Here is a 25,424-nt window from a genome sequence, read left to right on the forward strand (position 1 = left end):
CATATGCTTAACACGCATAACGTCCCCAGTTCGATCCTGGGCAGAATCATTTTTTTAAATTTTGAATCGCGCCACAGTAAGGTTTGATCAATTGATTGTTTCAGGCGTATGCTACAGGTGCGTAGTTGTGACGCAGAGATCATGCATATTGATTCTTCCTTCCAGATGAGAAAGCCAGCCTGGGAAATCGCAGTCATGTCCAGCATTCTTTGGCATAGCAAGAATTCAAAAGTTCAGCCAAATCTCTCTCAGACAGATATCTTCGTTGTGGCTCAAGATTCAAGAGCAAAATTTGGCCCGTGAACGAGTGCAACCCTTGCACTATCTGTTTTTCTTTTTCATTTTTTTTCGTCCAATTTCCTGTTTGGAACAATTTGTCGAGGCGGACTTGCCTTGCAGCCCCCAATTCCAGTGAGACCATAAAAAGCGGAAAAAGGCCTTTTACAAGTCATCCCAGCAATCGCTATTCCCTGGCATAAAGAGCTACCTGTTTAACCAGCAGTACAAGTCGAATTCGATTCATTGAAATTGCTACTGTTTGAACGATCCAGTTAGTTAGTGGTTGAATTTCCCTCCAAAATGCCAGAGAAAAAGAAACAAAAAAAAGAGTCGACATCTCCATTCAAGGGTAACCTAGTTGGGATCTCATTGGTAGCTGTGGCATTGTTTGCCATCTACCAGTACCTCTACCCAAGCTCGTTTTCCTCTCAGCCTGAAACCCCAGCCCCAGTTTTCGATCTGAGCAGTGAATTAGAAGCATTGTGTCCCGTGTACCCTGCAGTCAGATCTTCCGACTTCGAAAAGGATCGCCCCATCTTAGAGAGAATTCTGAACGATCCCTCATTTAGAATCGCTTCTGCTCAAAAACTGAGTAAGGCTGTTCAGATCGATACCCAAGTGTTCGACGAACAATTGGACGTGGCTCAAGACCCTGAAGTTTGGACCAAATTCGTCAAGTTCCATGAATATTTGGAGGCAACTTTCCCCACCGTTTACTCCCAATTGAAGGTCGACAAAATCAACACCTATGGCTTGGTTTTCACTTGGGAAGGCTCAGACCCTAGTCTGAAACCACTCATGTTCTTGGCTCACCAAGACGTGGTTCCAGTCCAGAAAGATACTCTTCAGGATTGGTCATATCCCCCTTTCGAAGGACGTATCGCCGATGACAGAGTTTGGGGACGTGGATCAGCTGATTGCAAGAGTTTACTGATTGCATTACTGGAAACCGTAGAATTGCTGGTAGATGAAGGGTACTCACCAAAGAGAGGTGTCATCCTCGCATTTGGATTCGACGAAGAAGCTTCAGGTACCTACGGTGCTCACAATATCTCCAAGTTTTTGCTTGAGAAATATGGGCCAGATAGTATTGCCCTCATTTTGGATGAAGGTGAGGCTGTCAGTTACGTGGACAAGAAACAAACTACCCTCGTTGCAAAGATTGCTACGCAGGAAAAGGGTTACCTTGACCTAGAGGTCGCATTGACCACTGTAGGAGGCCATTCTTCTGTCCCCCCTAAGCACACTGCAATTGGCCTTATTTCCAAGTTGGTCACACATATCGAAGATCATCCATTGGACCCAGAAATTAGTACCAGAAATCCTCTGGTACAGTTTTCGAACTGTCTTGGTGCAGCTGGGGCTTTGAGAGATGACTTCAAGACTGCTCTTGTTGCATACAGCAAGGATCCGTCGAACAACATTGTCAAACAAGGTGTGATTAAAGGTATTTCCAAGATTGCATTTTTCTTCGGTTCTTTGATTACCACAACACAAGCCACCGATCTTATTTTCGGTGGAGAGAAGATCAATGCTTTGCCTGAAAGTGCTAGAGTAGTTATCAACCATAGAGTGGACGTTGAGCGTGATTCAGCCCAAATCATAGACAGATTGATTCACTTCCACGTTGTTCCTATTGCCAAGGAGCACGGTTTCAAGGTCACTTACAGTGACTATGGTAGTGACAAAGTTGAAACTGTCTACGAGCCAGAAGGAGTTGCCTCATTGGGAGAATTCCACGTTTCTCCTTTCTCCAGAGTCTGGGAGCCTGCTCCAGAATCTCCATCCGACGACAATGTCTGGTCCATCATTTCTGGTACCACTCGTACGATATTTGAGGAGTTTGTGGACCCCTCGGCTAAACTTATTGCAAGTCCATACATGATGCCTGGTAACACCGACACTCGACACTACTGGCCGCTGACAAAGAATATCTATAGATACGTTCCAGGTATTGTAGATATTTACAAGGCTAAGATACACTCGGTAGATGAATCTACCGAGGTTGATGCCCACTTGCAAGTTATAGCTTTCTACCACGAGTTCATCAAGGTTGCCAGCGAATGGGAGCTTTGAGTAACCAAGCCAACTCGGTTGTAAGTAAGTAGAATGAGTGTTTTTCAATTTATGCCGCTGCTCTTGAGCTTGTAGCTGCCGCTGGGAACTACTTTGTAAAGACTCCTGACTCCTTATAGGTAGAACGTTCCAGACGCAATGCAGTGTTTTGCTCCTACAGTAGCTACTTTAGTCGAATCTTTTCTTTTTTTCAGAAACTGTTACGTATACTAAATGGAACAACAATGGCTTATTTGTCTGGAATAAAACGGTACATACTCAGAGGACCAGCCTCGGTACTTAGCAAAATAAAAAAAATATTAAAAAAATTGTCGTAAAGTCGTTAGAATGAGATGCATGTATGTACAGGATGTAGTAGCGACAGCCACCAGCAAGAGTGTGAAAATACTATGGACAGTGGAACCAACTAACATAGCACCACCACAGAGTTGGACGAACGTCGACCTTGTTCTATGGCATGTACCATCATCATTGGATCCTGGTTTGTATACGACTCTTGTGGTCTGTCTTTACCTTGAACAGCCACGGCAAAATCTTCTTCTTCCTCATCACATTCAGAAGATGATGCCGAGGAGCAATGTTCTAACTGAGGTAAGTTGTCTTTATCAAGTGTATTTTCCGTTGCACTACTGCTGTAAAAACGGCGTAGCCTCTGTAATTTAAACGCATTGTCGTCGTCTTCGTTTTCGTCCTCCGACTCGCTGTCGAACTCGTCACTTGAGTAGTAAACAAGTTCCTCATCATCTGATTTGTCATCGTTCTCATCGTCATTCGAATTCTTTAGCTGTAACTTTCTCTGGTATTGCGTGTATTCCACGTCTGAAGTGTAATCATCGTCGCTGGAGGAGCTGTAATCTGACTCATCATCAGTGTACTCCTCATCGCTGTCACTTAGCTCGGTAGTTGTAACAACGGAGTCGTTTCCCAATAACGATATCGTTGAATCGCCCTTGAATGCGACGGTATTTGTGTCTGGTTGGTATTCATTGCGGTTCTGTAGGGTGTCCATCAAATTGTCCAGCAAGTTGGCCTGGCACACCAAGAGACGCAAGTTTGTTTTTGGGTTGACAGCCTCTTTGGTCAACTTGTCTTTGACCTTGGAGGCCAGCAAATAGGTCTCCGCAAACGTGAGATTGTTTTGTTGTATAATAGGCATTAGAATCGCAAGACCTGTTTATTTACGGATACCATTCTCATGGAATACACAGTGCTTAAATATCATCTGCAGTATTAGTAAAACGATTACAATAACGAGTGTCTGTTTCGGGATTCGGAACTGGAAGCTTGCCGGTATTATTAAACCAGCAGGAAATACGCGCGAAAGTATTTGACTCACATATCAATTAATTGTTAGCAAACCTACGGAGAAATTCTTACTAAACCCAAATAAGGCTCGCTTGCCTAGTATTCCTCAACGTCCAGAAATGGCGCATTGTCCTGGGGTGGATAATTCACGCAGTCAATGAGCGTATTTAATGGACTTGGTGGGCAAACCAACGTCCGCTCCAAATTGCGGATACACATACAGCCATGCGTACCAACGGTTCTTTCTTGAGCACCGAGCAATTTGTGATAACCTGGTGCGACTGAATTCCGAGCGAGCTCCTTTTTTTTTTCTTTGGCGCTCTATGCGCCACGATCCCAAATCCTCTTCTGTCAAAACCTGATTTCAAAGGGCACATTGTTTAGTAATCATTAGGAAGCAATTTAGGTTTTTTGGGTGGATTAGAAATCAACATTTTTGTGGAATTTCCCCATTGCAATGAGTTGCTAATTTCAAGTGGTGCCAGTCGAGAGCTCGGGTCCCTGAAGGCTTGTATGCTTCCGTTCCATAGTGCAGCTACAATGTTTATTCCCCTCGGCTAGCAAGGGAAGGGGCTTGAACAAAGGGGGCCGGCGTTAAAAGAAACCGTTCGACGTTTAAGCCGTAGCACAGAGCGCGATTAACCAGCAAATCCGGTGCGTGTGCTATTTGAGGCAAAAAAAGGCAACTGGATGCGTTGTAAAATCCGGGCCTGCAGCCGTTTCCTCATCCGAACGCTTATCATCGCGAGCACCAATTGTTGCCTGTAACATCCGACATCGTGCATCCAGTCTCAGCCATCGTCTGACATCGTGCATCCAACATCGCTAGTGTTCTCACTTTCAGATGCTACGGGCGGAAAACCAGTATCGTACCGTATGACCGTGCACTACCTAGAGATAGCTTCCATTTCCCCAGATTTAGGAGTATGCACGACCAATCAGTTTTCATGACAGTATTCTCCGAACAACGGATTGTGACGAAAGTTTAAAGTTGAAAACAGGGTCTCACCACAGAATCAACTGGGATCGTTCCCCTATTTTTCTGGGACTCAGCTTTTGTTGGTTGAAATGTACCCGATCTTCTCAACCGCCAATTGACACTTTCTCCTTGCCTACAGACAATTTTTCACTCCTAATCCACCTATCCCCCCACCGATCCCGGCACTTGTCACTCTGGCTTCGGCTCCGCGACTGCGCTGCACACCCACTCCCCCGGACTACTTTCAGTGACAAACTTCACAGCAAATTTAAAAGGGCCAACTTCTCCAGTTTTTCCCTTCCCCATATCCAACTTCTCCAAAATGACTGACGCCGCTGCCCCAAAGAAGCCACAGAAGAACACCGCAGTTGATCTGCTAGCAGGAGGAACTGCAGGTCTTTTCGAAGCCCTTTGTTGTCACCCTCTGGACACGATCAAAGTCAGAATGCAACTGTACAGAAGAACCAGTGCCAACGCTGGCGTCAAGCCTCCTGGATTCATCAAGACTGGTCTGGGTATTGCAGCAAAAGAAACTCCAATGGCTCTTTACAAAGGTTTGGGAGCCGTCGTTATTGGTATCGTTCCAAAGATGGGTATCAGATTCTCTTCTTACGAGTTTTACAAGCGTCAGCTTGCAGACAAAGAAGGAAAGAATTCCACATTGACCACATTTATTTCCGGTGTAGGTGCCGGTGTCACTGAGGCTTGTCTCGTTGTGAACCCTATGGAAGTTGTGAAGATCAGACTGCAAGCTCAGCATCACTCCATGTCGGACCCATTGGACATCCCCAAGTATCGTAACGCTCTCCACGCTGGATACCTTATTGTTCGTGAAGAAGGTTTCAAGACCCTTTACAGAGGTGTTACATTGACTGCTGCTCGTCAAGCCACCAACCAGGGTGTTAACTTCACTGTCTACTCAAAGATTAAGGAACGTTTGCAAGAGTATCAACAGCTAGAAGTTCTTCCAAGTTGGCAAACTTCCCTGGTTGGTCTGTTATCTGGTGCTCTGGGTCCACTTTCCAACGCTCCTCTAGATACCATCAAGACTCGTATGCAGAGAGAGACTGGTGTCACCAATGAGTCTGGTGTGGCCCGTATTCTTCGTATTTCCAAGAGATTGATCCAAGAGGAAGGTATGCGTGCTCTGTACAAAGGTATCACGCCGCGTATCATGCGTGTTGCTCCGGGACAAGCCGTCACTTTCACTGTCTACGAGTTGATGAAGGACGTACTAGTTAAGTTACCAATTATCGGTAACGAAGACTCCCAGGAGTTGGTCATTGAATAGGTAAACTAGTGAATAATAGAGCATTTGAACACATTCTTCGCATTGTAGTTGTCTCATAGATATTTTTCTTCTCAGGCGATTTGAGATGTCTTCTCACTACAGCTGTTTACCTGAAAAATCGGTTACCCCAACTTGGGTTCATAGCTTACTAAATGAACTACTTTCAGGACTTTCTTATATTTTACTAGATTACTGTTTCTTCAATTCTTCACATGCATCAATTAAAGTATCATCCCTTAGTCAAATAGACCGAATCCCATGTCGTCGTCGGACTCCTCGTTCTCCTCTTCGGCCTCCTCAGCAGCAGCAGCCTCGGATTCACCAGCAGCAGCAGCAGCACCACCGGCAGCAGCACCACCAGTGGCTGGACCAGAGGCGGCAAAAGAAAACAATAATTCCTTCAAATCCTTGCCTTCCAAACCTTTGGCGAAAACATCGGCCCAAACTTGGTCAACGGAGGCACCGGCAGCCTTAGCGATAGCGGACAAGTTGTCAGCGCTAATTTCCTTTCCGGCATCAGCCAGGATCAAAGCAGCGTATGAAATGATAGCTTCAGACATATTGATGGTTATAGATGAAATGTTCTAGTTATGGTCTAGCGATTTTTTTTCTCCAACGAAGAAACGCAGTCACGAGAGGTCGAGGTCAAATTCGCGCACTGACGAGCATCCTGAATGCAACACTTACTATGTTGCACCCTGGATTGGTTCTACCAGTATGCACTCCTGTTTGGCACCTCTTGTGTAGCTGATGTAACTCAGAATAACACCAGCATATGCCATGAACTCTAGGCTCCAGTCTCCTTTGGCATAGACCTCTGGAATTCTTTCTGCTAGTGGAGGAAATAACTGTTCGTATAAAGGTTTGTAAGGCTCTGTCTCCACGTTGATAGTAGACAACGGAAACTTGGTCTTGAGGTTATGTAACCATTCGGGTAAAACTGCCTGATCTTCTTTATCATAATACTCTCTATTCAGTGTTCGCATGATCCACAACAGGATGACAGTGTCTTGAAAATTAGAATCCTCTACTTTTTCCAGTGAATCAAATCCTAGTGATAGTAGTAAGGAATTAGTAAATGTAGCATCTTTTTTCCAAATACTCTTTAGTGAAACAACTTTAGAGCGATACTCTTTCAGTAAGCCCTTCTCTATGTGTTTGAGTTCAGCAATCATAGCAACATAGAGTTTTTCTTGAGTATGTCTGTAGATACGAGCATTGTTGAAGTTCCTGATTGATCTTGCAATCACCTTCTGGTCCGTAGAGTCAGGAAGGGGAGCTGATTGAGGTAAAGATGTTTTCTGTAACACTTGTCTCTTAGCCTCCAAAGCATTGCGTAGCTGTGTCAATCCCTCTAATTTCATTCGCAATGAAATTTGGTCAACATTCGTAACACCCAACTCAGAGTCATTCTTAACCAGATAACAAAATAAATTGAATAGATCTTTCGGAATAAGGTTAGACCAGTTGCATAGGAACGTCACGCCCTCCCTAAATTCTTCGTAACGATGATCTCCCTCCTTAAATTTGTATTTTGTGTCAAATGCAAAAGTGGTAAACTCGTCTTTAGTGTGCAATTTGACACCAAATTGTTCCACTCTTCCTAGATTGTCCAATGGTAGCTTGATTCGTAAAGCCACAACGTCAGTTTTGGAATCTTCAATACAGAAACCGTAATTGAGAAGTAGTTCTTCGTTACCCTTGGGCCCATAGTTGTTGTTAATCTGGGCGCCGATTGGCAAGTCAGAGAAGTCGTCGTTTGTGAACGAGAACTTTTTATGTTCACGATCTACGTCCCAAGACACTTTACGTGCTGGTTCATGATTGAATAAATCCAGGAGCGGCAAAACCATCACCAAACCGTCGACAGGGTTGTTTTTATTTACAAGGTCATAAGGGAAACTTCTGGAAGTCAGTATCACATGAGCCCAAAGATAATTCGTGAAACTAGTAAAGCTCTTGTCCAATTGAGTAGTCACTGTAGTCTTGTGAAGAACAGAGTCACTGACTGCTCCACTCTTAAAGGCATGATATAGATTGACATCTTGAAAGTACGAAGAGGGACGATGAGATTGAGGTAGCTCCGACACCACAGCAAACCATTCATCAATCACACTAGCTAGTTTCAATTTCATAGCCGCATGTAGGTTGGTTCCTTTCAACAGATCCTGTTCTTCCAGTGTCCAATAATATGGAACTCCAACCTCCTCACCTGATGGGAGAGATTTTATGTAAACCTTCAAAGGACTGTCATCTTTTAAAGTGCGTTGCTTGCAAAGGAACAATTTCGTCAGAGAATTAGGATGTATATTCTTTGACTGGAGATCTTCGTATGTGAGCTGAAATTCAGAGAGTGAAGTTTCAGGTAAGATGGCGAGAGATAAGGGTAATGTGATGGTACTCTCGCTGGCGTCAGCTTGTTTTATTTTATAAGCGGCAAAACCATCGGTATCAGTGTATCTGAACTCCAAGCAATCTGGGAAATGAGCCCCTCCGGCTTTAGTCCACTCAATCAGATCCTCTATCCTTTGATCCATGGTCAAGTTATTTCAGGTAAAAAGAAAAAGTCTGAGATGTTGCCTCTATGGAGCGCGATAAAAATAGTTTATTCATACATAACATACCAATTGTTTACATTGGGTTTTTGGTTGAAGAAGTGAAAGGTTATAATTGAAAGAATCGAAGGTCATTGACACAAAACAAAGGAACAAAAAAATAACAATGAGATTTTATTTCGTTGAGAATAAAGTTTAGTTTTCCGGGGAGTTCTTCTCGTTCATTTCTTTTGAAGCTTCTTCATCTTTCGTAACTTCTTTTTGGGAACTAGCTTCTTTAAGTTGTAGTTCAATTCGGTTTCATCAGCTTCATAGATTGCTGGCTCAAAATCATGACAAGCAACTTCCTCGTTTACGATAGACTCAGCCTGCTGGTCGAGTAAATCTTGGTAGGATATCTTATACTTGCTGTTTCTAGTTTGATGCTCCAGCAACTCCACATCGGTGATGGAAGCACCCAATTCCGAGTCATTGACGACCAATGGCTCTCTAGTGTTGTCAACTGAACCCTTTGCAGAGCGTCCCGAACGAAATTGGACCTTTTGTTTGGGGTTGAGCGCTGCTGCTTCAGCATAAGACAGCTTCCTTACCTGGATGTCCACAAAATCCAAGTCGTCCTTCATGGTAATCACCTTGTCCAGAGCGGGACCACTGCTGCCAACAGCCTTGCGGTTCAAACTGCCATCTGTGCTTTTCGAATTGGAAAACGAAAACATTCCAAACAGCCCTCTTCGTCCGTCATTGCTCTGTGGAGTCTTATCTATGGCTTCCGGTTTGGTAGTTTGGTCCAGGACACCTATCTTGTTGACGTCAATGATCACTGGGGCTGAAGCATTGGCTGAAAGGTTCTCCTGGGTTCGAAATGGCTTGAAAAGAAACATTGCGGGGCGAATTGCGGATGTGGACGTGTGTCCTTTTTATATTGGATACACAGATAAAAGAGAATAACAAAAAACACCTTGTGGTTCAGTCCCCCACGCGGTATGCAGCCGAGTTGCCGCGTTTGCCAATTATCGCCCGGATTACCCGATTGAGATTAGTTAGGCATGCATAAATCTATTTACAGATCTCTCACATTATGGGCTTTGAACTTTCTACTTGCTCTTTCATGACTCTTAATCTGAAATCGATTTCCTACGATGGTGAATGGGATATATTGGGAGGCATCCTTGGTGGGTACTTTGAGTTGGAATAGGGTATTTTTTTTGTTGATTATTCTCATCCCTCCGATAGTCTCTCTCCAGGAGAAGCTCTTCTTCGAGGGTTCTGCATCGCCCAACCCGTTAACCTCTCCCTTCCAGCCATCCAATCTAGGAACAACAACTAAGAAATTATGTTGACTTTCCCAAGCAACTATTCCGCATAATCCTACCATGTTGAAGTTATTGCTCTTTACTACTGTCAAAAAAGAGCCAATCAGATCCATGGAAGTGATCTTGGTCATCAAATTCAACGGATCTTCTCCAGTCTCTCCTGCCGGATAAAGAACGTCTCTAGCGTATTCCTCCCAAAGCGCATTCAGGCCAATAAACTCTTCGAATTTGAGCACTTTCTTAAACTCCGGGAATTGAGAAGGATCGGTTCCTTTGGGCAGTTTGCTGATTTTCCTCAATAGAGTTTCTTGCGCTTTCTGTGTTTCCTTGATAAATAGCTTGAACTCATTACGAGTCTTCGAAGCACTGTACTTATTTTCCTTCATGCCGTTTCTTATCCTTGCAGATCTGGAATCATGTAAAAAGTTGGTAGCCATCTCTTGCAAGGTCTTCCTCTCCACCACGGTAGCGTTATCGGTGGGCTTGAGAACCAGGTAGTTTTTATAGTTCCCGTCCGCAGCATATCTCTGCTCTAGTATTTCAATCACCTTATCTTCCTCACCTGGATTGTAGCATCTCGACAGCAAAGTGTACTCGATGCTATTCTTCCTATCCATTGCACTTGCTGGCAGGAATAATACAGTGCGAAATAAATTTCCTCATTTGCTTATATAATTAGCGGATCTTTCTTATGGGACAGAACTCCAGGAAGAATCGTTGTCTGACCATTGACCTTACAAATAGTCTCCTATTGAACCCAGTCCAGCTATCCTTTTCACTGCAGGTCAACATATCAGTTTGCCTTCCCCGTCTACTCATTACAAATTACAGTACTGATTCGCTTATTATCTTTACTCATCATCCATCAAAGTACGAATTATTCATCCCCGCATGTTCAAGAGGTATTTCACAAAGAGACTTGTAAGGTCTATCTCTTCCAGAACTGGTATTGCAAATGATCCTTTTCAAAATGCTTCAAAACGTTCCATTCAAGAAACTTTAGAAACCGACCCAAACTTAGAAGGGTTTCTAGCAAATGACTCTTGGTCTCAAACCCAAAATGCCGAACAGGAAGACGATCCCTTCGACTTCTCTGACCTGCCACAGTTGAGAAATATACCTTCTTATTTGGAGAACATAGAACCAGGGCAAGTCTACTCAAAAGATCAATTACCATCGCCGAGAAAGGACCAACCACCTGAATCCATAGATCCTCCTAACTATAACGGCATCGAGTCGACTGGCCAATCTCAATCCCAGCTGCAAGAAATGATTAGAGATTATATTGACTATGATCTCTTCCAAGAGTTTCTTACATTCATGCACTATGGTGATTACCATACTCAGCCAAAACCCACCATGTCCTTGACAGATTTTTTGAAATCTCCAACGCCAGCTGTAGTCTTCTCCAAATTTACCAACCCTCACATAAATTTGGCATTGGAGATGTTTATCTACGATACAATGCCATTACCGCATCAAAGACTGTTATTCTATAAAAACAACTCTTGCATAGTAATTGGTAAAAACCAAAATCCATACAAAGAGGTCAATCTAAAGTATGCTAATACTACTCAAACGCCAATTTTGAGAAGATACTCAGGAGGAGGGACAGTTGTACACGATCAGGGGAACTTAAACTTCAGTTTCATGTCTACGAAGAAGGATTTTCATAGGACTGCTTTCACTTCCAATATCATTTCTAGGGTTAACGAACTTATCTTCAAAGAATATCCCATGGGATTCAATGTTGATGTGGATAAAATTGAGTGGAAGTCCAAGTTTGTGGGATTGCCCAAGTTCAGACTATCTACCAATGGAAAGGGTGATATTGTGAGTGAGAAAGACTCGTACAAGATATCTGGATCAGCATTTAAATTGTCAAAGGGTAAATCACTGCATCATGGAACATTGTTGATGAATTCTGATTTAAAAGAATTAGGGAAGTTATTGAGGGTATCTGAAGCCCGTCAGAAGTCAATCCATTTTACGGGAACCGAATCAATTCGGTCTAAGGTCAAAAATTTAGGAATTGATCCTGACCTTTTCATGTTTGAATCATTGAAAGCATTTATTGAAATGCATGGTCACGAATCTCATGCAATCCAGCTACCTAATGCCTTTGAAATTGATGGAAAGTACTGTCATAGTATTGTCGTTGACGATCTGGATCAGTTACCACAGCCTGTGTGGAACTATTACAACGAACTAAAATCGTGGGATTGGAATTTTGGAAGAACTCCCAAATTTGAACATACCATATCACACGATGATTTTGCGTGTGTTTTGCATGTAAATAGGGGAATGGTTACTAATGTTGATCTCAGCATTCTTGATGAATCTTCCTCGGATTCCATCCACCAGATATTTTCCTCATTGCTGGCAGCAATAGAAAAGGAACCAATAAAGTACCAAGGGAAAATACTTTCAAAATACATCCAGGACAGCACAATCTCTGACTGGCTGAAATGGGAAGTAGACTTTGGTATCTCCTATGAGAATGTCGGGTGTACCAGTACCCCTGCCAAATGAGAAATAGAGATGGGGTATATGCGGCTTAAAAACTTAAAAGTTTCACCTGCATAGATGATATGTTCAGATTCAAGATCCGATTACACAGAAATAAGAGGTCCTTGTAGTGTTCTTTTTTTTATTAAAAGAAGGAAGCAGATGATGATTAGTGCGTTTGTTTGGTCAAGTCTAATTGTTGGTCTAATTTCTGGCTTGTTGGCCCTTGAACATCCTCAGTTCAAGGAATTTTCTAACCGCACAATTATTCAACATAATGATTTACTTGAAAGAAACCGGTCAACAAGTAGATTTGATAAACCACCTAAATTATACGGAGTTGCATTGGGTGGCTGGCTTGTTCTTGAACCATATATCACCCCCAGTCTTTTCAATGATACCGTGGAAGAAACTGTGGACGAGTACACTCTATGTCATAAACTAGGCAAGCAAAAAGCTACTGAAGTGCTAAAAAAGCATTGGTCGACTTTTATTACGGAAAGTGACATTATCAAGATTAAGAACGTTGGTTTGAACAGTGTAAGAATTCCCATTGGCTACTGGGCGTATGATCTTCTTGAAGATGATCCTTATATTCAGGGTCAAGATGAATTTTTATCCCAATGTATAGACTGGTGTGCCAAACATGGTCTGAGTGTTTGGATAGATTTGCATGGTGCTCCTAGTTCACAAAACGGATTTGACAATTCTGGGCGTAGAGGAAGAGCTGGATGGCAGGATGAGCAGAGGTATATTGACAAGACATTATATGTGCTAGAAACAATTGCCAAACGGCATGGAAATAAATCCAATGTTATTGGAATCGAAATTCTAAACGAGCCTTTTGGCCCAGTTTTGAACATTGAAAAGTTAAAACAGTTCTATCAAAAGGGGATAACGGTGATTAGGAATACAGGCTACTCCAAAGATATAGTGATATCTGATGCATTCCAAGGAATATTTTATTGGAACGATTTTCAGCCCTCAGATTCAAATCTTATTCTAGATAGACACCATTACGAAGTTTTCTCCGATGGACAGCTAAGATCCAGTTTCGAAGGTCATCTGAGGGGTATTGAGGCTTTTGGCAGGGCCATTGCCATAGAGAAGCCTACAGTAGTAGTTGGAGAATGGTCTGCAGCTATTACAGATTGTGCTCCCTGGGTCAATGGTGCCGGAAGACCTTCAAGATATCATGGAATGGTTCTTGAAGATGGAACGGTTGGAGATTGTTCTGGTGCTACCAACATTGAACAGTGGGCAGGGAAAAGACGTGAAGAATTTTTAAAGATAATCGAGACTTCATTAAAGGCCTACAATGCAGCTGACGGGTGGTTTTTCTGGTGTTGGAAAACCGAATCCGCTTTGGAATGGGATATGGAGAAGCTCTTACATTATACTCTTTTTCCCTCGGGTTGGGTTTAACTTTCGCGCTAGAAGGAACTACTTCGATTGAAGTGAACTATCAATCGCCCGTTGACATAAGACAGGTACGATGAATAGTGCCACGGACTCAATTACTCATAAAAAGCCTATAAAAATTAAAACGGATATTTCAAATAACAGGCGAAAAGCTTTAAAGGAGTTTTACAAGTTGAAGGATGCCAAACACAAAGATACAGAAGCACAACCGTCCGATCAAACTGCAACGCACAACACATCCGAGGAAGTGAATAACGAAACATTGTCACCGGATACAACCACTGAAAATGAGCAAGTACCTGCATTAGACGAAAACCTTACGGAAGAAACCTTTGATACTTTTTTAAAAACTGCCGACATTGGACAGTTAGTAAATCAGTATAATGTGATATCCGAGGATCTCAACAATACTAAAGCTGAAGTCAAGAGTATAATATATAACAACTACTATGAACTGATAAAAATCAATGACGTTCTGGAGAATGTTCGCAAATTGGAAACTGTTACGACAGACACTGACTCCTTAGACTCAAAGCAAGAAAGCACACTTATCATAGACTCTTTGAACTCTATCAGAAGCAACATCCAATTACTAAAGGACCGTTACAAAGGATTCTCAATCACGATAGACGAGAACGAGAAGAAGAAATCTGAGACAGCACATGACAACCTTACGCGGCTGATCTCTGGAGATAAATTGACTGATGATGATATTCACAAAATTGACGAGGTCCTTCCCAAAATCAACAAAGAGGCTCTTTTATTACAGCTCAACGAAATCAAAGACAAAGCGGGAGCGCCAGAAACTTAAATAGAAATAGATATATACAGCTATAGAGAAATGAGTCATTACGAAGGAACTTCTGGTAGGGAAAGAGAATGCGAGCCACTCGTATGAACAATGACTAGCAATGAGGCCTACGGGTACTGTGAGCTGCTCTCCTATCCACAGTAGGTTACTTGCATCCTTCCTAAATCAAAAATGACAATTTTCCCAGTCTCATTTGGCCCCATAATCCATAGGATGTGGACAGCTCGTTTATCTTCCCGCCAGACAGATATCTCGTATCTCCCTAATTTGATGTCATAATGCCATCTTAGTATGGCGCGCATCCGCCCAGGTAGCAGAACAAATCCCTCGATAAGATAAACTTAACCTTTTAACTTTCAAGAAGCATAGGTACTCACCCCTTCGTGGATTTAAGCATTTTTTTGGTCTAGAATACACGTTGCGGCAGTCTCTTTCGTAGTTTCCTGCCAAATCCTCTGACTCCGTCGGTAATGCCCAAGCCAATCAATTCACCATTATTTCCAGTGCAAAGTCTTTCAAGGGACACTGTGATAAAGTTACCTCCCAAGCCAAATGCTGAAAGTGCTTCTGTGAAGTTATACATGGTTTTGGCCGAAAAGAACATCTTTGTTCAAGGCTTCACCGAAGAGGAATTCGCAAACAAACCCGCTTCCATGCTAAGAGGATCCTTGTTTTTGCGAATCTCTAAACCTGTCAAAATTAAAACCATTAGCCTTAAATTCAATGGAAAATCCAGAACAGAATGGCCAGAGGGAATACCTCCAAAGAAGCTAGACTTTTTTGAAAAGGTGGAAATAACCCAGCATCAGTGGTTATTCTACAGCTATTCCCAGTCATTCCCTGCTAGTGAGGATTCTATCAACGGAGCTGACCTCTACAAGAAACCAAATGACTCAATTGATCATATCACCTCATTAAGTTTGGATGATGATTCATCCTCTATTCGTCAGTCTCCCAAAGGGATGACCGACCGATTGAAACGAGCTGCGTCTCCGTCCGGTATTAAGAGGCCTTCCTCCCCATCCCCAATGTCTAGACAAGGATCCGGTTTCCTGAAACATTTGAACGATTCCACTACAGATTTAAGAGCCTTCAAGTCCTTAGACGAGTCATCATTACAAGACTCACATGGGAAATTTCCAGCAGGGGATTACATCTACAATTTTGAGCTTCCTATACCTGCATGTCTTCCGGAGACTATAAATGAAACTTTTGGTAAAGTTACCTACACTTTAACGGCTGCCGTTGAACGTCTAGGAACTTTCAAGACAAATCTCCATGCCGAAATACCTGTGAATATTGTTAGAACAATATGCGAGGAAAGCGTTGAAGAAAATGAACCCATAGTAGTCAATAAAACGTGGGAGGACGAGCTTGCGTACGAAGTGGTGATCGGTTCCAAGATGATTCCTCTTAACACCTATATGCCGATATCTTTTAGACTCGTTCCAATGACAAAAATTCAACTGCACCGGCTTAGAGTTTTCGCCACAGAGAACATGGAATACTACTGCCATAGCAAGAAAGTCCACCGTATGGAACCTACCAAGAAATATCTACTGATGGAATATAAAGCACCCAATGGCCAAACCAATCTTTTGGAGGATGCAAACGGAATGATTGGCATGAAAGAATTTGAATTTGAGGTTTATGTACCGAAGAAAATTGGGGAACACAACACACTTCATCCTGACACGTCGTACCAAAATATTAGAAGTAACCATTGGTTGAAAGTTTGCCTTCGTGTCTCAAGAAGCGATCCTCAACCGGACAACCCAGATAAGAGAAAACATTTTGAGATTTCCATCGATTCTCCGGTTCAATTTCTATCAGAATTGGCTGTCCATGCCAACACGTTGTTGCCTGCTTATACAGAAAGTCTGATGTCAACCGCTTCCCCTCATGTCCCCCACAATATGTCTATATCACCTCCTTTATCACCAGAGGTAATTGCAATTGATTCACAGGTTGGAACAATACTATTTCCGGGTATTCGGTACAAGACAGTTCACCAGCATCTCGAGAATAACTTGTATAAGCCTGATGCTTCCGCCAATCCTGATGTTTTAAGTTCTCCTCAAGCTCAACCATATTCACCCGAGCATTCACCTGTTCTTTCTCCTGTGCGGTCAGCCCCATGTCCGACCCGGCCCACATCGACCAAGAACCCCCCCTCGTTTGAGAGCGTCATGGAAAATACATCATACGAGGCGGAATTACCTCCTAGCTATGATAGCCTGGTTGATAAGGATCATCGTCACTCGATTTCAAGAGTTTTGGAGGAAGTGGATATGGGTGTTAGTTTCAAGTTCCAAGGGCTGTCCCCCAATCTTCCAGACTCAATTATGAGAGCAGTATCTCCTGCCAGAGGCTCAAATTCTGCTCAGAATTCTAGGTCTGCGTCTAGGCCTGTATCTACATCAACATCCAGACCGGCATCCAGACCGGCATCGAGACCGCCTTCTAGAACAAACTCAAGATCTGCTAGTCGTGTGCGTGGAGGCATTGCCACTCCTAATAGCCATTTATCAACCAGTTCTCTTTCTACTTTGAATGCTGCTTTGACTGAGGAGAGGGGAAGAAGAAACCGAAGACCATCGCTGAAGCCCTCAAAAAGTAACAGCCTCATTGATAACAACCTGGACTCACTCCTCCTCAAGGGGAATAATATCCCGAAAGAAGACACTCCTGAGGAAGAAATTGCCACTATGCCCGCTACTGCTCCTCAGCCTCCATTTGACGATCCAAGAAGGGAATCCTACACAGCTTCTCTGGTTTCCGTCTCAGAGTTTTCTGGTAAAGAAAATGACTCTGCAGATGCAGTTGTCAAAGATTTTAGTATGTACAGACCAAGAACTGGGTCCTCTTCAACTATAGGCGATGACAAAAATGGGTCAACCACTTCGTCCCCAATTAATAGCCCTTCTATATATCAGTCAGCCACTACCCAAGCGGCAGACCCAGTTTCGTCTCTTCCATTACTTCATAACTCTTCTGCAGCCAATGTTTCAGAAAGCACTATCATTCCATCCGAACCATTTTTGAAATCAGAAGATAATCTTCACAACGCTTTGTCAAACTCGCTCCAGTCATTTGATACCAGCACTCTTCTAAACCCCAAAGAGGAGGGTTTCTGGCATAGCTATGCCAATGAAGATACCCCATCTTGGTCGAATAATTTACCGGGTACTGTCCAAAGTGGATCAAATTCCTTGTACAATAGAAAGGCGAGTACCGGAGTGGCTCCCAGAATTCACTCTGGTTTTGAAAAAGCCAGTGCAGACGATGCCAACTCTTTTGGATCCGAAAATAGTGATGAAACGACAAAACAATAAAGCTTTAAATGGAATCTAGCATTCTATCAAAACCGCTCTTGTCGTACTTGATGACTTTGCTTCCTCCGTGCTTCAAGAACTGGGGCACATTATATTTATCATAGAATCTGTAATATAATGGGGCCATAGCAACAATAGAAGAAAGTAGCTTCTTCTTCAATGTAGGATCAGTGATGTTGTAATTTTTGTACCGTTGAACAATCTTTTCAAATTCCTGGTTGAATGTCTTAAATCTTTCTTTTATAGCGTCTCTGCCTTTTGAAGTGGACAAATTATCTTGCATTTGCGTACCTGTAATAATCGTCTGATCAATTAAAGGCTGAGTAACGGTCATCCAGTCGTTAGTCACAATTATACTGTTCTTCTTTTCCAGTTTCTGCAATCTTGTTTCGCCATACGACCCTAAAATCCTCTCTATATTGGATCTATGGATGAACTCTTCTAAGAAATAGAAGTTACTGTATACCAGTACACCGAGACCGTTGTACTTCAATTCCTTACCCTTTATGTGAAGATTAATGATAGCACACTCTATGCAGTGACAAACAAACTTTGCAAGATTCAGCTTGCTATCCTTCGAGGGTTCCAAATTTTCTTTCAAATAGATATTGTCCTTTCTCCATTCTGGAGTATTGGCAGTATTCAAGGGAAGCCAGTTCTTAGGGCCTATATCTTGCATTACAAGCCAGCACGACTCTTTGTTGTCATTGATACGTTTCAGTTTATTAGTGAGTTCAGATATTGGTCTTACAATAGTTGTTGGATCTGTTGGCAATGATGAAAGGTGCAAATATCCATTATCGATGTCTCGCAGAATGTTAGAAAAAACTTTAATCGGTTGGTTTTTAATTAAGTTGAGCATTTGTTCTGCTTGACTTGAAATGCATGAGTCTAAATCGTAATCGTGGCAATATTTTCGAACATTCTGGCATGATTCAATGACTTCGAAGGACAGAAAGCCGTGCGTGTCCAAATGGGTTTCGATAAAATCCGTCAGTTCCTTTATCAGCCTAATAAAGTTGTCAATCAACTTTTCAAAAACTGCAACTAAGGTATCACTAATCAATTGGCTTTTGTTCCTGCTGGATTCAAACAGCTCTTCATAGAATGCATTTTCATTCGTAATAAACGAAATAAATGCCTCAGAATAGTTACTAACACCATTGGAATTTTTTTCGTACGTTTTGGAATTCAGAGTAGGTTTCACGAACATTTCCAACCTCTCCATCGATTCGTAGACCAACCTAAACCTCTGTTCCACGACCACTCTTACTAACTTTGCGTCTTGATTTCTCCTTTCAAAATATGCAAAAATCAGGCGTAGAATGCCTACGGTTTCTTCTTCAAAAAAGGGGAATGCTTCACGTTTAGTCATAAACATTTGCGGATCAAATGGTTTGGAGTTTTCAATCAACAAATTACGGAACGTCGTTATTAGGTGTAGTTCTGCATCATTTATTGATCTTATCAAACTGGAATTCACTCCTTTAAATATCCCTCCTTCTTGGGATTGGTCTTGATTGTTTAAAGTGCTTCTTGCTTGATCAATCGATGAAATGTATTTCTTGCAATCGTTAGCGTTGTCAATAGACCCAATCCTATTTAGAGTTGTCTGATATTGAGATGCCTCTTTAGCATAGTCTTTAACATCTCGTAGAATCAGCATCATGTTATCAATATTGTCATTATAGATTTTGAGTGCATCAATATCACTGATTAAAGGTTTCAACTTTTTGGCGCTCAAGGTGCTCTTGTACGATATATCATTCAATTTCTTACTAATAGCAACCGAAATGGTATTCGTCTTGTTCAGACTATCATCAAGAACAGTTGATTCAGCTTCATCCAAATCAATTGGGATTCGTTGCATAGTCCACTGTGGGTGGAAGGAAATGTTGTTGATTTACGTGCGACAATTGCCAGTAGGGATAGGAGACCTCAGGAGGACCCGCGAGCTTTCAAAGTGTTTGGAGACCGATACATCCAAATCAGCGTCCCCTTCACTGCGTTTCATGGCCCATCAATTAGGAATCCCTTCCGGAAAGGTAATTTCGAATGAGCAGGTAGAGTTAGTAATACGGAACGATGACCAGAGCCAAGTTACTGATACATTGGAATTGATAATATTACATAATCTTTCAAAACTATCCACAACTTTTACATGTATTGAAATGTCCAAGATTCCACTCATATTGGAATTGAATGCATTACCCCATATCAGCGAGTTACTACTTAAATACCAGGTTGATAACGTGGAAAAGTTGATGGAAAAGTTTTTGATTAAAGCCATTATTAACAAAAAGATCAAGGGCTCTATTGATCAAATTGCAGGAGTAGTCAATTTCGAACATGAAAAAGTGGAAGCTAAAATTGACTGGGAGTTGAAGGTTAGTGATGTGTTGAATGAATTAGATAATTTAAGGGCACATTTAGAGGCCAAGTGATGCAGGGTGGGCGAGTTTATCAAAAGTCCCCGGATTGAAGGCCATCCACAATTGCATTGAATTCATTTTTCAGCCTCTTGATCTCCTCTTCGGTGTCTTTTATATATTCTTGTTTCTTTAGCAGGACGTGTGAATTGATCTTGTACATTTGAGATATATCGACAGGGGATTTAATTATATCATGGTACCTTTTTAGTATTTTTTTAATCTCAACATTAGCACTTTCATTCCCGTAATCGTTCTTTAGTATCGGCTCTTCAATGTCAGAGTCTATATCTATTTCGTACAGGGTGTCTTGCACCTCGTTTTTGTAAGCTTCAAAATCTTGTTCACTATCCCTTTCGATTGTAGGCGATGTTGCTCCCGCGTCGAAGGAAACAAAATCCTCACTCTGTTTAGAATTACTAATTGCTTCCAGAGTTCTATTGGTTATTTCAGGTGGTTTTGGAATGTCCAGAGTTTTATAGTATGATTCAAGTCGGTCTTTCTGTGATAGTGGATACTTTGGCTGGTTGTCATCGTCCTCAATGTCCTCGTCAGGTATTGAGAGGTTTACTTTTAACTTCTTTCTAATGGGGGTTTCGGGGGTTTGTAATCCCTTACTTCTTTTGGGGGCTCTCCATCCTCTACGATCACCCTTATAGGCCGTCTTCTCCTTGGTATCATTGGCTTTCTGGTGATGAGAAAGGATGAGATGGGAGAGATCGCGGAAAGCTGAGAGGGACGGGAATAGCCCAAACATCAGACTATTTAACAAAGCCGCTGAAGACACGTATTAGCAAAGAGGTTCCACTCCAACTCTTTGGATCTGTGTTCCCGTCATCTATTCTTTCTCCGTATCTTCATATTTAGATTAGAAGGCAATATTGCGAGATGAGCAAGTAGATGCTGGATGGCTAATAGCCATGCATCGAGAAAATCGTGCTAAAAAAAAAATCTCCAGAACCTAAATAAATCAGACATTCCATCCCTCTATTCCTATTCCTCACAGAATGAGCGGACTCAGCAATGCTGCCAAGGAAATACACAATTTGCTGATTGCTAATCAGGGATCATCTTTGGCCCAGGAAGAAATCCTTGAACATTTCAAAGGAAAGGATCTGGGCGAAGATAAGATCGAATCTGTAGCTGATCTGATGAAACACATCCAAGAACTTCTTAACCGCCAACTCATCAATTTGAGCCAACAGGGAACTACCCTAAAATTCAGTGGAGTAGATTTGAAACAGGCTAGTAAGATCTCAAATATGTCTCAAGATGAAGCCATGATTTACTCCTATATCGAAGGTTCAGGGAGGGAAGGAATCTGGACGAAGACAATCAAAGCCAAAACAAATTTACATCAACACATAGTACTAAGATGCTTGAAATCATTAGAAAATCAGAGCTTTATTAAGTCCGTAAAGTCTGTGAAGCATCCCACCAGAAAAATCTATATGTTATACCATCTTACCCCATCTATTGAAGTCACAGGCGGACCTTGGTTCACTGATAGTGAGCTAGACACAGAATTCATAGACAGTTTGTTGATTATAATATGGCGGTTTATTGCTAATAAGACGTATCCTAATTTATTTGGTACTGAGGGCAATAAAGCTCAGTTGTATGAATTTAGTGTTGGTTTGAATAATGCACCCGATGTAGCTCAGATTAACAAATTTATCCGTGGATCCGGTATTACGAACATTGAACTCACAGACGATGATGTTAGGTCACTTTGTGATGTATTATGCTACGAAGAAAAGATAGAAAAGTTGGAAAAGTTTGGTAAAGTGGATAGTTACAAAGTGACATGGCACAGCGTTGAAGAAGCAGTGAAGTTGGATGAACCAGAGGGAGATGTTGCCCCTATATTCACCTTTTATGACAACCACAAAGTTGTTAACGCTATCGACATTGAAAACCCAGATCAGAACTACTATTTGGATGCATATTTGAATCAGTAATTAGGTCTATGATGATTATATAGTATACAATGGCGGGGGTTCTTTTGTGGTGTACATTAAAAAGTTGTGCAATACCTGATCTTTTCCGAAATTCAACTGAAGAGAATCAAGATCAGATGATATCTGTTGATCTTCTTCCTCAGAAGACAGGGAAATGCTATCGCTGTCTAATGATGGGACAATCGATTCCGCGCAAGAAGGATTCTCATAATTTGGTGGAGGGAGACAACCTAATAGGGATAGCTCGTCTAGTAATATAACAGGGCAATTTAAAGCAACTTCTATCTTGTTAGAAGCTTTGCAAGTATTATTTATGAGATTGGGCAGTTCTTGGAGTATTATGCTGATTTTAAGCGTGTGCGAGATGGTCATTGTGGGTGTGGTTATGCATGGAGTTAGCTGGGATCTAAAATTGTGCAGAGAGAGCTCCAATTCAAGTTCTGAAAAGGACTCCGATGAAGCTTCTAATAGACATCTGTTGGCAGTGTGGCCCTCAGGGACCGTTACCCTCTGAATTAACCAGCATTTGTATCCTAATATTCTGAAAGGCGGAGGATAAACATCAGGATGTAAGTTCTTTAAGGAAACACTTACATTAAATGAATCGTCAGCAGAAGTAGTTAATAATTTTTTACTCAGAGAGACTTCATAATTCAGCAGAGACCGCCAGCAACCCTCCACTAAAGCTGTTTCACTTGCCAAGTTGGAATTATCCAAAGGACATCTGATGGCCTTTATTTCCCTTATAGGGGGATGAAATTGAGTAATTGCGCAACCGCCATCAGAGCTACAGGAAAAGTAATCCACAGCTGCCTCTACGTAGTAAAACATAGAGCCTACTCTGTTAAGCTTGAACGATTCTACCAGCTCATTGGAGAGAATAAACTGAAATGGATACACTTCTTTTGTGTCAGATATTGGAGCATATACTTTCCATGAATATGTTTGTTTGACTAAGATTTTCTTTGATGTTTCTGATTTGTATCCGCAAGCGGCGGGTATATTTTTGATAGAGGTTTCAACTCCTTTGAGGTCTATGCTGATCGTTTTAATAAAAGGGATGACATCTGGATTCATGCAGTTTCGGCTCAACTGCAATGATCCCCTCACGACAGGAATGGTATTACTAGTTATACTCTCATGGTTATTGAGTCCTTTGAAATAAACAACGTTGTCTAATAACTTGATGTCTCCCGACAAGGTATTATCCGTTGGATCAGAAGACCGTGAAACGGATCTGGATCTTGACAAGTACTTCGTAAAGCTACAAGTTCTCATTCTCTTAGTAAAGAAAAGACCACAATAGCAGAATACAGTAAATTTGGGAAAAGGTTTGGCCAACTTATTTGATAAAGAACTTTCGAACAAGTGGAGCCATAGCCGTTATGTTATATTCGATTTATCTTTGTGTCATCAGACGTGGAAGGTGAGCCGCACACATGTCTGGCCTCTGTCTGCTTATCAATACGCCGTTCGCTCGATGACAATTTCCAATTGGTCTAGAACGGGATTATTAAGACCGGAGGAAAAAGCCACGCTAGGGGGGCCTGGCCCGTTCTAGGGTATATTGGAGAGACTCCAACGGTCTAGGATAGAGTATCACATTATTATCAGCTAGAACTCTGGTAACTTGCCTAGGTGTTCGGCCAGTCTAGAATTTTGTCGGTTCCCACCCCCACCAGTTTTCCTTCTACCCATCTACCCACCCATCCACCTTACTCTCTCCCGTATCGCGAGACTTTTTTCAGGCTATAAGTATGCTACCCCCACACTTTTGAAGGAAGAAGGCTATTCAAAGTGAGTAATCAACGTTTGATGGTTCCTAATCATGTGGGGGGAGTGGGGATAGTGGAGAAAATAGATCAAATCTTGTTGCCTTTGTTGCACATCGGTTCGATAGCAAAATCATGAATCAACCCATGAGGCTGGATGTCGGATGAAGGGCACGAGAAAACTTCGTCTTTGTAAGCCGTTCGCAAAGCTTATAACTTCCATCTGGCATCGCGGACGCGGATTCTAACAAAAACATTGGTGTAAACGCGACCAGTCTGGGATGACTCCTTTCTTCTAGTAAACAACCCTTCCGTTCAACCTCTGTCAAGAGTATAAATAACTAGTGGTCCCCATATCGCAAGCCCTCAGGAGTATAACAGGATATGAGCAGGCAAGTTTTGAAACTTCAAAACCCCAATAGTAGGTCACGATCAAGATCAAGATCAAACTCTCCCACCAAGCTTTTTGGATCAGTAACTCCTTCCGGAACAAGGTCAAGGTCAAATACTCCATCTCTTTCAGCATCTCCGACAAAAGAGATACTTATGCCCTCAAGCACACTTCAACAAACTGATCCCAGTGAGTTGCTCAAGAGCAGTCGTAACGAAATTCGTAAAAGATCTCCTTCATTCACAATCTATCAGGATGATTGCTACTATAGAGACACTCTTCAATATACCCAGCAGAATGAGTTAGCATCAGTAGATGATAGTGATAAAGAAAACGCGGGAACAACGCAAAAGAAAGAAATAACCCAGCCTGCGGTATTATCTTCCCAGAGATCTCCATTGAGTGACCTGTCGATTTACCAATTTCCTGGGTTCATGAATCTGCATAACGCTGATGATAAGTCATCAATTAGCGTCTTGAGGCCTAAGACGCCCTTAACCACCACATGGATGATTTCTACGGAAAACAAATCCAAAAAACTTTACATTCCATCCTTCATAACTCCACCAAAGAGGAACCGTGTTATCAAGTATGTATCCAGTTTAAACAACAAGCAAAAAGGTCCAAAACGATTGGATTTTACAGACGATTGTCGAGACTTGAACACATTGCTTCCCAAGCCCATCTCTTTGCATTATGACAACTTTTAGCATTCACAAGAAAAAAACAGATGACTATTCTCCTTCTTGGCCAATTTATTCTGGTTGGTCTCGCATATTTACGCTTTTATACGATTGAAAACTCCATAAATATCCCATTCTACCGTACTGTTGAGTTTTGAGATCGTTGAACTCTTTACGACACAGCTGCTCTTACTAAGCTACTAAGCTATCACTCTACCAGTCTCTTTATCGGCTTTATTTTCAGGCGCGCCTACCTATTGCCGTCTGTCCTAAGTAATATCGGCCTGCTCTCCGGCCCATCCCCTATTCAACTC

The 25,424-nt window shown here is 42.0% G+C and overlaps 17 protein-coding genes across 17 annotated transcripts; 9 read left to right on the forward strand and 8 right to left on the reverse strand.

Moving 5' to 3' along the window:
- Window positions 1–579: 579 nt before the first annotated feature.
- On the forward strand, window positions 580–2,355 carry PAS_chr4_0686 (Vacuolar carboxypeptidase yscS; the record flags this gene model as incomplete). The annotated part of the gene is made up of 1 exon (XM_002494079.1): window positions 580–2,355. The coding sequence occupies one exon, from the start codon at window positions 580–582 to the stop codon at window positions 2,353–2,355; it is 1,776 nt and encodes a 591-aa protein (XP_002494124.1).
- Window positions 2,356–2,761: 406 nt separating this feature from the next.
- Window positions 2,762–3,511, reverse strand: PAS_chr4_0687 (Hypothetical protein; the record flags this gene model as incomplete). Its single annotated transcript, XM_002494080.1, has 1 exon — window positions 2,762–3,511. One exon carries the CDS (start codon window positions 3,509–3,511, stop codon window positions 2,762–2,764), a length of 750 nt encoding a protein of 249 aa, XP_002494125.1.
- A 1,450-nt stretch (window positions 3,512–4,961) lies between these two features.
- PAS_chr4_0688 (Mitochondrial succinate-fumarate transporter) lies at window positions 4,962–5,930 on the forward strand (the record flags this gene model as incomplete). Its single annotated transcript, XM_002494081.1, has 1 exon — window positions 4,962–5,930. One exon carries the CDS (start codon window positions 4,962–4,964, stop codon window positions 5,928–5,930), a length of 969 nt encoding a protein of 322 aa, XP_002494126.1.
- Window positions 5,931–6,166: 236 nt separating this feature from the next.
- Window positions 6,167–6,490, reverse strand: PAS_chr4_0982 (60S acidic ribosomal protein P1; the record flags this gene model as incomplete). The annotated part of the gene is made up of 1 exon (XM_002494082.1): window positions 6,167–6,490. The coding sequence occupies one exon, from the start codon at window positions 6,488–6,490 to the stop codon at window positions 6,167–6,169; it is 324 nt and encodes a 107-aa protein (XP_002494127.1).
- Window positions 6,491–6,616: 126 nt separating this feature from the next.
- PAS_chr4_0689 (SET-domain lysine-N-methyltransferase) lies at window positions 6,617–8,467 on the reverse strand (the record flags this gene model as incomplete). The annotated part of the gene is made up of 1 exon (XM_002494083.1): window positions 6,617–8,467. One exon carries the CDS (start codon window positions 8,465–8,467, stop codon window positions 6,617–6,619), a length of 1,851 nt encoding a protein of 616 aa, XP_002494128.1.
- A 239-nt stretch (window positions 8,468–8,706) lies between these two features.
- Window positions 8,707–9,366, reverse strand: PAS_chr4_0983 (uncharacterized protein; the record flags this gene model as incomplete). Its single annotated transcript, XM_002494084.1, has 1 exon — window positions 8,707–9,366. One exon carries the CDS (start codon window positions 9,364–9,366, stop codon window positions 8,707–8,709), a length of 660 nt encoding a protein of 219 aa, XP_002494129.1.
- A 179-nt stretch (window positions 9,367–9,545) lies between these two features.
- On the reverse strand, window positions 9,546–10,415 carry PAS_chr4_0690 (Hypothetical protein; the record flags this gene model as incomplete). The annotated part of the gene is made up of 1 exon (XM_002494085.1): window positions 9,546–10,415. One exon carries the CDS (start codon window positions 10,413–10,415, stop codon window positions 9,546–9,548), a length of 870 nt encoding a protein of 289 aa, XP_002494130.1.
- A 274-nt stretch (window positions 10,416–10,689) lies between these two features.
- Window positions 10,690–12,330, forward strand: PAS_chr4_0691 (Putative lipoate-protein ligase A family member; the record flags this gene model as incomplete). The annotated part of the gene is made up of 1 exon (XM_002494086.1): window positions 10,690–12,330. One exon carries the CDS (start codon window positions 10,690–10,692, stop codon window positions 12,328–12,330), a length of 1,641 nt encoding a protein of 546 aa, XP_002494131.1.
- A 138-nt stretch (window positions 12,331–12,468) lies between these two features.
- Window positions 12,469–13,731, forward strand: PAS_chr4_0692 (Sporulation-specific exo-1,3-beta-glucanase; the record flags this gene model as incomplete). Its single annotated transcript, XM_002494087.1, has 1 exon — window positions 12,469–13,731. The coding sequence occupies one exon, from the start codon at window positions 12,469–12,471 to the stop codon at window positions 13,729–13,731; it is 1,263 nt and encodes a 420-aa protein (XP_002494132.1).
- Window positions 13,732–13,801: 70 nt separating this feature from the next.
- Window positions 13,802–14,539, forward strand: PAS_chr4_0693 (Hypothetical protein; the record flags this gene model as incomplete). Its single annotated transcript, XM_002494088.1, has 1 exon — window positions 13,802–14,539. One exon carries the CDS (start codon window positions 13,802–13,804, stop codon window positions 14,537–14,539), a length of 738 nt encoding a protein of 245 aa, XP_002494133.1.
- A 470-nt stretch (window positions 14,540–15,009) lies between these two features.
- Window positions 15,010–17,874, forward strand: PAS_chr4_0694 (Cytoplasmic protein of unknown function that interacts with the cyclin Pcl7p; the record flags this gene model as incomplete). Its single annotated transcript, XM_002494089.1, has 1 exon — window positions 15,010–17,874. One exon carries the CDS (start codon window positions 15,010–15,012, stop codon window positions 17,872–17,874), a length of 2,865 nt encoding a protein of 954 aa, XP_002494134.1.
- A 4-nt stretch (window positions 17,875–17,878) lies between these two features.
- On the reverse strand, window positions 17,879–19,744 carry PAS_chr4_0695 (Essential 70kDa subunit of the exocyst complex; the record flags this gene model as incomplete). The annotated part of the gene is made up of 1 exon (XM_002494090.1): window positions 17,879–19,744. One exon carries the CDS (start codon window positions 19,742–19,744, stop codon window positions 17,879–17,881), a length of 1,866 nt encoding a protein of 621 aa, XP_002494135.1.
- Window positions 19,745–19,886: 142 nt separating this feature from the next.
- PAS_chr4_0696 (Hypothetical protein) lies at window positions 19,887–20,318 on the forward strand (the record flags this gene model as incomplete). Its single annotated transcript, XM_002494091.1, has 1 exon — window positions 19,887–20,318. The coding sequence occupies one exon, from the start codon at window positions 19,887–19,889 to the stop codon at window positions 20,316–20,318; it is 432 nt and encodes a 143-aa protein (XP_002494136.1).
- Window positions 20,319–20,337: 19 nt separating this feature from the next.
- Window positions 20,338–21,060, reverse strand: PAS_chr4_0984 (uncharacterized protein; the record flags this gene model as incomplete). Its single annotated transcript, XM_002494092.1, has 1 exon — window positions 20,338–21,060. The coding sequence occupies one exon, from the start codon at window positions 21,058–21,060 to the stop codon at window positions 20,338–20,340; it is 723 nt and encodes a 240-aa protein (XP_002494137.1).
- A 250-nt stretch (window positions 21,061–21,310) lies between these two features.
- On the forward strand, window positions 21,311–22,264 carry PAS_chr4_0697 (RNA polymerase III subunit C34; the record flags this gene model as incomplete). Its single annotated transcript, XM_002494093.1, has 1 exon — window positions 21,311–22,264. One exon carries the CDS (start codon window positions 21,311–21,313, stop codon window positions 22,262–22,264), a length of 954 nt encoding a protein of 317 aa, XP_002494138.1.
- Window positions 22,265–22,279: 15 nt separating this feature from the next.
- Window positions 22,280–23,542, reverse strand: PAS_chr4_0698 (Hypothetical protein; the record flags this gene model as incomplete). Its single annotated transcript, XM_002494094.1, has 1 exon — window positions 22,280–23,542. The coding sequence occupies one exon, from the start codon at window positions 23,540–23,542 to the stop codon at window positions 22,280–22,282; it is 1,263 nt and encodes a 420-aa protein (XP_002494139.1).
- Window positions 23,543–24,420: 878 nt separating this feature from the next.
- Window positions 24,421–25,137, forward strand: PAS_chr4_0699 (Hypothetical protein; the record flags this gene model as incomplete). Its single annotated transcript, XM_002494095.1, has 1 exon — window positions 24,421–25,137. The coding sequence occupies one exon, from the start codon at window positions 24,421–24,423 to the stop codon at window positions 25,135–25,137; it is 717 nt and encodes a 238-aa protein (XP_002494140.1).
- Between the last annotated feature and the right edge of the window lie 287 nt (window positions 25,138–25,424).

The sequence above is a fragment of the Komagataella phaffii genome, chromosome 4 (genome assembly GCF_000027005.1).
Source record: "Komagataella phaffii GS115 chromosome 4, complete sequence".
Classification (NCBI taxonomy): domain Eukaryota; kingdom Fungi; phylum Ascomycota; class Pichiomycetes; order Pichiales; family Pichiaceae; genus Komagataella; species Komagataella phaffii.